Raw genomic sequence first — 13,627 nt, forward strand, 5'->3', positions numbered from 1 at the left:
AATAATTATTTAACCTCATAATTAGAATTTTTATATCCCGATGAATGAAATCGAATCAATTTAAAATTATCCTTTCTAATTATCCAATTTAAATTATTTAATTATCCTATTGAGAGAATAAGATATTCTCTCAATAATTACAGCAGTCAGTCTTTTATTAAGTTACAAGATTAATTTTCAATTGCTGATAAGCTTGAAATTTTCTCTACTCTATGAACATTTATGAACGCCTGTGCGTCTTATTGACATTAATTGCTTATTTCATCTGTTAGTAATTGCTAAGAAACTTCTGCCAGGTTTAATATTACGTAATTCCATTTCGATTATCTCTACGTCAAAACCATGGAATTCAATCAGAAAGTTTTGAACGATTAGTATTTTTTTAATACCGCAGGATAATTAGAAATGTTTATTTCGTTAAAAGTCAATGACCTTTGCATTAAAGTTTTACAAAATGAAAGCATAACTGGTTTTGGTGCGTCGTAACTCGTAACGAAAAGTAATTTTTATTCCGCCATAATTACAATCCTTATAATATCCCAAAGAAAGAAGAAGCTCATAAAAATTGTGGAATTCAATTAACTATCCTGAAATGTTGAAATGAAGCTCTATTTATTCAACGTACCCCTGGATTCCAAGATCATCTAATATCAATAAACAATACATAGTCTGAATTAGCACACAGCTAGTAATACATATACGTTAATGACCATATTGAACGGAGCCAGGAGTATAATAAAAGATTTAGATCGGTATAACGTATTTAAATAAAAAAAGAAGAAAACAAACGAGGAGATACTCGATTTAATAGTCGAGTTGTGACTGCTCAGGAATGGCAAGATATTATATATATATTCAATTAGTAAGATGGATGACGTATTCTATTATGTAGGTACTAGGTAGTTAATGTTAAATTGTTCTTTTGCTTCAATTTATATAACAACTTAAACTTTCCGATACAAAGCTTGCAAGACTTTCAATTAGAAAACAATGTATGGATGTTAGGAGTTTATCTTAAGCAAAAGGCTTCAAAGAGAAAGTTTTAGTCTCATATGTGAAAGCAGGGCAAAGTAGGTGACGCATCTTGGTCAGGCGACAAGTGCTTATGGACAATCTTAACAATAAATAACTGGGCATTTATAACTGTACAGTGTACATGTGCATGAAAACGTGTTTGAATTTCCGTCCTCAATTGCAGTTAATTTTATAGCATTTTATAAGACTAGATAAATGCAGCAAATTGGATAAAATTAAGATGTCTTCTTCGACACATCACCGTGTACTCTGTGTGAATGATTAGGGACGTTCTTGTAAAGTCTTAAGCCCATGAAGATCGGTATAACGTATTTAAATAAAAAAAAGAAGAAAACAAACGAGGAGATTTAATAGTCGAGTTGTGACTGCTCAGGAATGGCAAGATATTTCTCGCCACTGCAAAGCTTTTATTTTTAATTTCATTAGGACTTTCAAATACTTACATATATCATTTATGCTATAAAAATTACAATATTTTTCCTATAGTTAACGAATAAAAAATTTAGGAATTGGAATACCAATAATACGCAAGATAGTTCAAGTCAAGTCTAGCTCTCCTATTATGGCTAAAATTGTATTTTTAAAACCATTGTATATTTTGGTATTTCCTGTTTCATTGATTCATGCACGTGCAACTTTTGCTAATTTTGTAAGAGCTGTTATTTTGTTAATTATGTCAAATATTTTTTCCTATTATGTATAGCGTTTGGTATTGCTATCAAAGAGGAAAATATATTTTAAAATTTCTTCGTAATTAATTATTTTCAACATATAAACATTTATCAACCCAGTTTTTACGGGAAATTGCCTCAATATAGAACGTGTATAGTTCTATATTTTATCATCAGTGCTACCTACCAATAAAAGCTGATTGCATATAATATATTGGTTTATTGCAAAATCAAATACATCCCTGTTTGCATTGACTTATAAATCTAAAATAGACAAAAAAACACAAACACAACTAAAATATTATCCGTGTACAATTGTTATTTTTTTTCTTCAAATTTGATCCAACGAACAATGTACGAACCATCAAAACAAAAATATAATTGATAAAGTTATTGCGTAACCAACATAAAAAAACTCGTCGTTTTGTACCACTTGAAATCGGCGGAAAATACACTTAAAAGTTTAATTAAAATTTACCGGGTCTTATAAATTGCGGAAAGACGCTAGAAACATTATAACGACCTTTTTATTGTGCACTTGGATGATATTTTTATATCAAAATAGATAAATTTTATGGATCTCTATGAGTATATAATATGAACTCTGACACCATATTTTATTTTATATGACGAAGTATTTTATGATCCCTTTATTGATCATAAAATTTGCACGTATTCTTCAATTAATCATCTTGTTGTGATAAAGTCCATTTAATCCAGCCCAGTCCATTAAGCGTAATATTAATTAAATTAGTTATTATATATACTTATATATAATAATAATGTACTTACATACAAGATTTCTATAATTAGAATAAGATTGAAATATTTTCCATAGCATCGAATACGCATAAGTAAATGCCTACCAACCTACCTAGTTTTTGCTCATAAGCCCGTAATGATCAAGTGATCGATTGAATTTATTTTTTTACATAAACTTTTAACAATAGGTACTCCAAATTTTTTTATAATTTTTTTTAATACAATTTGAATCAATATGATTTTTGTATTTGTCGCATAATGAACAGTGTACAAAGCTTAATATAATGACTGAAGCTTAGATTGTTTATTTGACTCATACTGTTTAATTTACAAATCTTAGATACAATAGAGGAGTTTAGAGTGATTGTTTCAAAATAAATCAAAATATTTCGTGAATAAATCCAGAAAAAGCACAATCGAGATCCCTTTTAATATAAGACTGCCTGCAGAGAGGATTTATTAATAGACTGAGTATACTTGAACCTGCTGTAGCAAATCAAGCATCTTGTTAAGTAGAAACATTTTTTTTTTTGTTAAATTCTGTAGTAGGATGTGAACACCGATTACAACTCTTCAAATTTTCAATGTTGCCAGATATGTTACTTTTTCATTTTAGTTTCAGCATAGAGGTAATTTAAGTCTGACTATGTCCTAAATGTGATCGAGACAATTTTTTGATTTCTTAAATTATTGTAGAACATATTTGCAAAACAAGGATGTAAAATAAAATAAACACCAAACTAAATTTAGCAGCTGTATAAACACATGAGCAAAGTTTCCTGAAAGTGTTATAACTTATAACTATGATAGAATATATATTTATACATGCGTTTATTAGTTCAGCCGTTCGATAAAGTCTATGAATGAAACCTTTAAAGGGTTCATAGGTACTAAATGAAGCGCATCTTATACATTGCACCAAAGCATTTGATAAAAATAGTGTTTTATAACGGAACGAGTCGTTCATTCACTACACAACCATTCGTAAGCGCACTTGTGACGTAAAAGCCAGTTTGTCGGATGCGCGCCGTCAGTCGAATATCTAATATCACAAGGAGCGAATGTTGTTTCAAGCTTTCGGAATATACAATGTTTTGATTAAATACAATCAAAACAAATGCGTGCTGTATTTAAGTGAACGTGTAAAGAATATTTCAGCATCTTACCTGAAGCCAATGTAAAGGTGAGCAATGTGAGATTTATCTTTAAATATTTTAAATAGTTTTTTTATATATTCAACGTATGACGTTCAATGCATCAGGCTCTATAAATGTTTGTTTACCTTTTTAAGGGGCGTCTTATCTGATTTCATATCGGTATAGCGTCCTTGATATAATTATGATTAAAACATAGTTTTTTTAGGTTTTCCCAAAACTTCTGTGTACAATAAACAAAATTGCTTAAATTTGTTGGCAATAAAGCACTATATTTTATTAGTAGTATTTATAGTTGTAACAGTTTCCTTGTTACATGCATCCCTACATATTTGCGTTCGTGGGTTTCCCGATTTCCTGAGGGATATTTATCTGGTAATACGCGCTCTGTGAACTAGCCACAGACCACAGTAACTACATTTATGTACATGATGAAGTAAGTGTGAAATCACGCTCAAAAATCTCTGTCGTGATCATCGTATTATGTAATCTATATATATATATAAAACTCAAAGGTGACTGATATAGTGATCTATCAACGCACAGCCCAAACCACTGGACGTATCGGGCTGAAATTTGAAATGCAGCTAGATGTTAGGACGTAGGCATCCGCTAAGAAAGGATTTCCCGAAATTCTTGCGGGAACGGAGAAAAACGGGGATGCACGTACAAAGTCGTGGGCGGAAGCTAGTGTATAATAAGTGTATAATTAAATCCTAATAAGAGTATACCTATATTATCCACTTTTTTCTAAAATAATATAATGACAGTAATAAGTGTCTTAATGGTCAGTTTGCGTTCATCAGATCAATTTTCGAGATTAATATAATTGTAATTAGGTTTTAAGAATTGTTATGAGACCGTTAACCTCACTAGTAAAAAATTCTTCAAAATCTTTGTTTTATGTCCAAAGATCGTTCGTTTTAAATACAAAATATTTGGGTCAATACAACAATATATCGGCAAAGGTTAATTGTTATGATAATATTAGCATATTAAAACATTTTGATAGAGCTATTTTCTTTCGTAATACTTTGAAAACCTTGACTGACAATTTTTTTACTAAATTATTGTATATTTTTAACCTTAGTTTGTCACATAATCTCAAGATTATTTATATGCAACAACAACCAGAAATGTAGAATTCATATATATTCTACCGAGATATATTTTATAAGGACATAAAAAAAATTTGCAGCATATTTATTTTAATGAAAATTGAAACAAAAATCAGTGTTTCTATTATTTTAGAAATATGTAGAGCTCGAGCGTTATAATTAACAAATATTTTAAATAAAACGAAACGAATCTGTAGTAACGAATATTCAATGATGACCTATTGTTAAATTCCTACACAGATAATTATTCTTGTTGGGTACAAACAAATTGCAGGTTTTAAAACTCAGAATGTGTTAATTCTATTGTTGAATTTTGAAATCATACATCGAGAACTAAGCGAAGAAACATTATGAGGAAACCGGTATTTTATACAAAAACTCTGATGTGGACAATGATACCAGCTCTACATATAGATGTAGATATAATCTACATAAAGATGTACATATAATAAATCTGTAGAAGGGTCAATTCTGTACATTGAAAATATTGAAAAAATAAATAGCAGGGGGTGTTCCTGGATCGATACCAAACCCAAATATGTAATTAAAAAAATTTTTGTCTGTCTGTCTGTCTGTCTGTCTGTCTGTATGTGAAGACATCACGTGAAAACTAACGGTTCGATTTCGATGAAAATTGGTATAGTTATACTTTATTATCCTGGGCGTAAAATAGGATACTTTTTATCCTGGAAAAATACGTAGAAAAAAAATTAATCTTAATTTTTCAGTTTTATCCATAGACGTTGTTCTGTAGAACCGCGAACACACGTTGTGTATTATTATAGGCCTAGCCGTATTTGGGTCCAATAGATATTTATAAGATGTCATTGTCAGAGTTACTCAAAATGGAGAAATCAACCATCCACGCGAAGACCGACATCCGCGCGGACGGAGTCGCGGGCGGAAGCTAGTATCAAATATGAGTCTTTACAAAAAAGTAATCGCAAAATTATTCTTAAGAATTTGAACGATGCCTATAATTATGATATCTCATATATCGTTTAGGATGATTTCCATCCATTAAGTACTATTATTATTGTTTATTCGGTTGCGTCAATCTGAAAAACCCACTTTAATTGAATCCACGTGCCATAAAACTTGTAGACATAAATAAAAATAAGGAATGCTCATAATATGAAGATTAAACTTCGACACAATATTACATATCAAGTAATTATAAAGAATGATGCAATCAATACATGATTTTTGATACATAGATAATAAGAATAAGGACAATATACCTTGTCCTTTTTATGGTTTCAAAGATTAACCTGTAATCCTATACTAAACATGAAAGAAGCCTCGTTGATAGTTTAAATTTTATTTGAATGCAATTAAAATTAGGCGGGTGAAACCGCATGGATATCTAATCTAACTTTTAATCAAATTATGAAATATTATGATTTATTTATCATGTGCAAGAACACAAAATATAGCTAAACAAAATTGAGCGAAACTTTTTGTTCCGGTTTCAAAAACCTGTATGTTTATTTTAGTGTCCGACCGAAACTGGTTTCCAGGCCGAAACCGAAACCGAAACCGAATGTTCGGCCGTGGCTTCAGTTTCGGCCGAAACCGAAACCGAAACCGAAACTCACGTGGTCAAGTATGAAATTTCTAAAAATACTGAACTTTGGTGCATTTTACCTATTATTTTGCCTTAATTAGGGCATGAAATGAAAACATAGTATTTTAAATTTGTTGTAATCATTTATTTAATATAAAATAAAAAAATAATATTTTTCAAATATTAATAATAACAATTTTAATTTTTATTATTTTTTCAAATTAAGTTCTCAGTAAAATCAGTCATCTAAATCAAATCAGTAATTGTTACTGTTACTTTGTTTTGGTATTTTGAGATCTTTCTCTTTATTAAAGAGTCTTTAATACTTTGGATTGGTATTTGTACCTACTTAGAAGACTTTAGAAGAATAATCAGTCTCTTTTAGGTACCTCTTATATAAAAATAATAATTATTAATTACTATTACACCCAGTTCCAATCTCAACATAGATAATCAAAAATTGTTTCCACCAGCGTGGGTCAACCAACGTTTTGACAGCGTCCGTCAAAGCGTTGCCGAGGAAAACGAAGTTAGGCGAGCGTGAACGTGTGTGAACTAAGTTCACTGAACTTGCGAAATAAGTTTCGGTTTCGGCAAAAGTTTCGGCCGATTTTGGCCGAAACCGAAACTGCGGCCGAAACTTGATTTTTGGCCGAAACTCGGCCGAAACCGAAACCGAAACCGAAAGTTCGGTCGGACACTAGTTTATTTATATCTATCTATATTTATATGAAGGTGAATGCAACTATTATTTGCACTAGGTGACTAATCAGATTTCCCTTTATTCCCTTTTACGGAAAAATATTGCACATTATAAATAAAGAATAGAAAGATAAAGATAAATAATAATAAAGCTAAAGATTTCTGTAGTTTTATAGAGTGGTGGTATAGTATAAATTTAGTTCTATGCAATGCGCATTCGTTGATAAAATTTTCAATTATAGGTGTCGTGTTTATTATAAAGAGATTGATTTCATTCGATATCGTTCATAGATTGTGAAAAAAAAATGAAGCCATTATAAAAAATTCGTCATGCATAATAATATATACCATGTAGATATACCGGGTGTCCCACTGTTGGTATACTAAGCTCAAAGGAGGTTATAGTTTTGCATACACTGAGTACGTAAAAAATACTTATAAAATTCCAGATGCATTTTTTTTTCAAATAGATGAATTCTTAAAACTCTATGTGTAAACCCATAATAAGCAACCCGCCCAACTTTGCCACCAGCACGTGAGCTATCGTTTAAGATTATGTTTCATAGACAAAATGCTCACATTAGAGAAGCGGTATATGCCGGCTGCGCGAAGCTACAGAGGAAAACATGGATTTACAGGAAAAGTTAAGCAAAAAATTTTTGACGTAATTTTGTTGTTTAAGTATTTTTTACGTGATCAGTGTATGCAAAACTACAAGATCCTTCGCGCTTAGTATACCAATAGAGGGACACCCTGTATACAATTACATACCAAGAAAAAAATAGTTTTAAACATATTAATCTGCACATTTTTCAGTAAAAGTAAAATTATAAAGTAGGAATTGCAAAGTGCTGCAAGGTATTAGAAAGTTTAATTTGCGTTTTCTTTTTAAATTAAACTGTTTAGAGAATTATTCTGACTGAATAAATATATACAATATCAATGTAGCGGAAGTCCTGGGCTTATTAGATTAGAATGATGGATGATGAAGGGTTTCCGGTCAAAATTGGCGGCAAAAAACCAACAATGTGCTGTATCTAACAATGGAGGAGAAAATTCATTATTATTTTTATAAAAAGCTCTAACTAAACAAAAATGGCGAAAATATTGAACGATGGTCACAAAGCGAGCCAATTATAATGATTTATTTGCTATGTTATTATTAGAACATGGGTAATTAAGTAATTAGTTCCAGGCACGCTAGCGGCTGGATAAAAGATAATACGTTCTGAAAAATACCTTTACCAACGGTGAAATTAAAATAAACATACCTTTTTGTTCGTTTAAATGTTTTAAATAACCGGTCTGATATAGATTTCATGTAGGTATAGAAGTCCTAGAGTAATTTATATATAAATAGTAAAAAAAATATTTTTGTATTTCATAAGCACTATTGTATTTTTATATATTCCGAGTTTTAGATAAGGCTTACAACAAATCGAAGGTTAATCGACGGATGTATAAAAATAATAATTAACCTTTATTTTTAAGACATGACGAAAAATCGTGACAAAGGATCATAATGCGTGTGCTCTAAATCATCTTTTTTTCATATTATTGTACCTTCCTTGACAATTGTATATATAATTATTGCAATAAGAGGTTTATAAAACCATATTGCGACACATTTTTAATTGCATCAATGTTTTAAATATCTATACAATAAAGTATTATGTTAGCTTGATCCCGGACTTCACTAGCAGGTTTTTATTCTATGAACTACTCCAGAGCTTCTCCTCTAGCAAATTTTATATAGTTCCGATATGCTGTATAGAATACATACATTCTTACAGACTTTCGCGCAATATTATTAAGATCATATTATAATTTCGTAAATTTGAGTTGTCATTCGGAAGGACAAGGATCAAGACTTTAGGTAGCTTAGATTACCACAAGGAAAATCATTATTTCTTTAAAGGTTTGTTCACAGACGTATGCTTTAAAAGTTCTACGTATAAAAGCATTATGTATTAAAAGAGATGTGTTCCTTAAAAGTTCTGTTTATTATAAATTTGAAATTTGTTATGTTTTGAAATTACCCTATCAGAAATAAAATTTTAATTAACTCTATCTAAATGGAAGTACGTAAAGGTGTGGTAAAGGTGACAGATTGTTTTATGGATGTCATTGCCTTATTAGATATAATAACGATGCACCTTATTAGATGTCATAACACATAATGAAATACATAGTTGCATACAATGGTGTCGGTTTGTAAGTGGATAACGTCATTGAACCTTAATTACATTAAAATTCAAATAACATGACTCATACCATAACAATATTTAATAGAAGAGATAGCATATTGGAATTGAAGATAAGAAAAATGTGTTTACTTGTCATCCTTTATCATTGTTTTTATCCTAACACACGCAACAGTATTAAGAGTGTGAAAATTCTGAATACGCCAAAAAATATACTCGTAAAAAAATGTTGTATCTTTTCTGTGTACAGTATGCTATAAGCATGTAATAATATCGTCAGTTTATATTATATGTATTCTAAGATAATATCAAAGAGGCCTTCAAGGAAATTCATACAAAGTTCATACCTCTAACTATGACATGTTTTTATCATGTTAGGTATTTTAACACGAAAAAGTACAACAAGTACATACGAAGTTCATACCTCTACAACAAGTAGAGGTATGAACTTCGTATGTACTTTCTTGAAGCTCTATTACATATTATAATTACTGTCGTTGTTATTATTTAGTATTCAAGTAGGTACTGTATAATAAGGACATAAAAAAAGAATACTAAATTTGGGTTTTTCTGTATTTTTGTAAATTTGATCAGTCATGAACATCCAAATGTTTATTCAAAATAATAATAAAACGCCTATAAAATGTTTAGCAGCAACTACTCATTCGTAAAAGATAGCATTACGTTCACTGAGAGGATATTCCATTTTCTTAGTACTACATTACTTCGCAAGAAAAGAGTTACATGTATGTTGCACTTATTTACTTATTACCTCTTAAGCGCGTCACACACGGTGAAGATACTATAATATTTTATGTTAAGATTCTCTAATATAAAATATTACAGTATCTTAAGGTATCCGGAATCAGCGTGCTGACCATCATTTTTCTTTTTGTCATTGCGTACTAAGACCCCTGTAGAACCGCCATCCTGTTTCAAATAACCCGAATAAAATGATGGTGGTGGATGGTATCTTCACCGTGTGTAACGTCCTTAATACACAATGCAAATACACTTAAATATATAATCTAGGCTGTGTGTTCATTAAAATAAATAATGAAAAAACGTTGAAAATGAAATGAAGCGAGTAAAGAAAGACTAGATATAGTTATTATTATTAGTAAAGCAGCAAAAGTTCATAACTAAAATACATAACATGGTTACTTAATATTGTCCTTATACATTTCAGATGGCAAACCACGCAAAAATCATCTTGGGCTGTTTATTACTGAGTGTTCTTCTCCAAGCAAGAGCCGACGCAGCAGAAGTCCATGAAGTTACAAAAGAAGAAAGTAATCCCAAGTTAGATAGCAAGCCTTATGGCGTGGCAGAAGATATTCAGAATGCTAAAGATAGCAGTTCTGCACAACGAGAAAAAAGATTTTATAACTACTTCGACTACAACTTTGGTTTCAACTTGAATCCTCAAATTCCAGCATACATTAAAAGAGATCAATCCTTCCAGACCGGTAATTATGGTGTACAGGATCCATTGGACTTGATATTTAAAAAAATACAAGAAATTACAAACGTTGCTAATCATCGGTCCTATTTACCACCGCCACCACAAATTCCTAGACCGACATTCATACCAGTCTTATATGTGCCCAAAATGCAATGCCAATGCCCAAATAATAACGAACAACCGACGACAAGTCGCCCATTGCCAAAGGATCCAGTGTCACAAAATAATACTGAACCCAAAGTCAATACAGACAGCGGAACAATAAACGAAACGATGCCTGAATTCCCTACCAGATTTCCTGATGTTGACGATATGCGTGATACTCAAGACAATGAATATGATTACGGAGATGACTCCGACGGCACAAGACCGATCACATTGAGAAAACCTGTTAAACAGAATCAATCATCATCTAGAACCTCGCCTCCTTTAGAACATGGGAGTAGTCAAGCCGGATTGGATTCACCCACACAGAGCGCTGATGCACCCCTACAGACTTTGACACCCGACAATGAGTCGGTGCCATTTGCAGAAAGCATTACTGTATGTGAAAGTGCTGCAATATTCTGTTGTCATCAACCTGAAGTAACATACGAATGTTTTACAGCACAGAGCTGTGCTTCCCCAGATGCGAAACCTTGTGAACCTGAGTCACTTTTGAGGACTATCAATAAGTTGCAATATTTATATAATTTGAGGAAAACTTCAACAGAAAGTTAATGAATGAACAAAATGGTTACTGATATACTCTAATGTATTTTAATTTAAAGATGTAGGAATACTATCGAGGCATTTAATCGAAATAACAAAATAGAAAATGAGACACATATTAAGAGTACAATGTATTGTGCATCACAAATGATAATAATAATATTGTTCAGATGTAATTTATACCAATGCAATTTGATGTTACAAAGAAATTTAACACTTACTCAATCAAAGATAGTTCCTATAGTTCAATTAATAACGAATTATTTGGCACTAACAATATAATATAATATAATACACACAGTACTAGTCGCCTTTTTAATGTTTATTACGATTAGAGTACATGTATTGTCTTAATATGATTAAAATCAGATGATATTATCACGACTTACAAACACACGATTCATTACAAAACCAGGTATATCCATATACCATTTTATTTGTTTCTGGACGTAAGTGAGTCAAAAAGTCGTGATGGTACGTAAGATATTTAATAGTTTGCCTTAATGATGAAATAAAGTAGAGTGTGGTCTCTACTTTATTACTCATTCAATTATTATTTTAATAAATGATAGAATTGCTTAAAATCTAGAATGCGTAAGTTTTATGTGCAATTAGTAATTTATATACTTAATTTATAATTAATATATTGTGATTAAAATATACAATTAATAAAAGTTAGTGTCTACAGCCCTATACTAAAAATTTAAACATATGGTATTTTCATGGATCATAAGTAGATATTTTATATTGATATCTGTGCCGCCGCTCTAGAATTTGTTTATGAAGTCTTAAATATTAATTAGTGCAAAACAATGTCAAAGTTACAACGAAGTCATAATGCAACATGTTTCGCATAAGAGTACTTTAATTACACATAATATAAGGATATAGTTATAATTAATATTTGAAATAAACCCCACATGAAAAATATATATATATTTTTTTTTATACTTAAAGGATTATGAGGCTGAAACGCCAAAGAAGCACTCTTATAGTTGTTAAATAATAATAACTAAATTGTTTAATTATAAACAAAATTTTTTCTCAGTTTGCATAACTACTAACGTAAATAACCTATTCAAATTCTAAAGAACAGGATTTCTAATAAAATAAAATTTCAAAATCTGGCCTTTGTTCCTTGAGAAAACACAGGCATTCGACGTCTTTTTACACGAGGAAATCTATCACAGGATTTTAGACCCTTTATCAATTTTTAAGAAAAAACTTTTTGAACAGAATCAGACTTAAGATAATAATTTTAGATTTAAGATACATTCGAAATAAGGGATTATACATATATACCATTTATCTCTTAATATAAAGGTAAGGGTGCTCTATTTTTATTTTTCAGTCTCAACCACTAAATTATATGCTCTTATAAATGTTACTCACTTCTTAAATTAATTCCAGAAATCATTCAAAATCATGTTCATTAATACGTTTGTGAAATTTTCATGATGTATATCAATTTAACAATAAAACGATTTTTAACAACTACTCTTTTCATTTAACTGAAGAAATATCTAACTTGAAATAATAGCAAGCTCTATCACGAGGTCTCAATCCTCAATTATTTTCCTGTCCTCTTTTTCCAGTCACAATCTCTTGTTCTAATAAGAACAGTGTCTGTTTCATTCATAAAAAGAGTCTGCTTTTAAATATATAATCTAAATTAAATATAACGAACATACAATCTGTTACATCATATTATTTACAGCTTCAAAGCATCTCACTGCCTTTCTGTAATTAAAATACCCTTTATATATTAGATGCATACGACTCATAAACCTCAATTATTTATAATTAGGTAAGCTTTTAGTAGCTTCCTAACAAATAAGTAATTAACTAAGCTATTTTTGTATATGAAGGATATCTTCTAATTAACGTTCAAGGTAATCAAATATGAGACTCCGACGATCTAATATAACAATACAAACATACGTTAAAATGTTTGTATAGTTATTTTTATAAATAATTTTTAAATTTAAACCCAATGCTTTAAGGCCTGCATAAATACTTAATTCTTAATGAAGTGCTTATTTCTTTCTTACAATATAATGATATGTATATTGGTTACGTTAATTTACATTTTATCTTTACGATCTGTTTCAATGCACCTCTTGATCTAAAATAAGACTTATGTAATGAATTCCTGAAAAACAAACATTCAATTGATGTATAAAATGCGTAAATATTTTTAATCTTCCTTTTCATAGCATTTTCATTTAATATTAGCCT

The 13,627-nt window shown here is 30.3% G+C and overlaps 1 protein-coding gene across 1 annotated transcript; it reads left to right on the forward strand.

Moving 5' to 3' along the window:
• Window positions 1–3,452: 3,452 nt before the first annotated feature.
• LOC149485181 (uncharacterized) lies at window positions 3,453–12,220 on the forward strand. Its single transcript, XM_089699956.1, has 2 exons — window positions 3,453–3,651; window positions 10,403–12,220. The coding sequence occupies exon 2, from the start codon at window positions 10,403–10,405 to the stop codon at window positions 11,396–11,398; it is 996 nt and encodes a 331-aa protein (XP_089556082.1). The 5' UTR covers window positions 3,453–3,651; the 3' UTR covers window positions 11,399–12,220.
• Window positions 12,221–13,627: the final 1,407 nt, after the last annotated feature.

This window comes from Colias philodice, chromosome 10 (assembly GCF_061535455.1).
Source record: "Colias philodice isolate Cphi_HAF_F1 chromosome 10, ilColPhil1 Martin Lab GWU primary, whole genome shotgun sequence".
In the NCBI taxonomy this organism is placed as follows: Eukaryota; Metazoa; Arthropoda; class Insecta; order Lepidoptera; family Pieridae; genus Colias; species Colias philodice.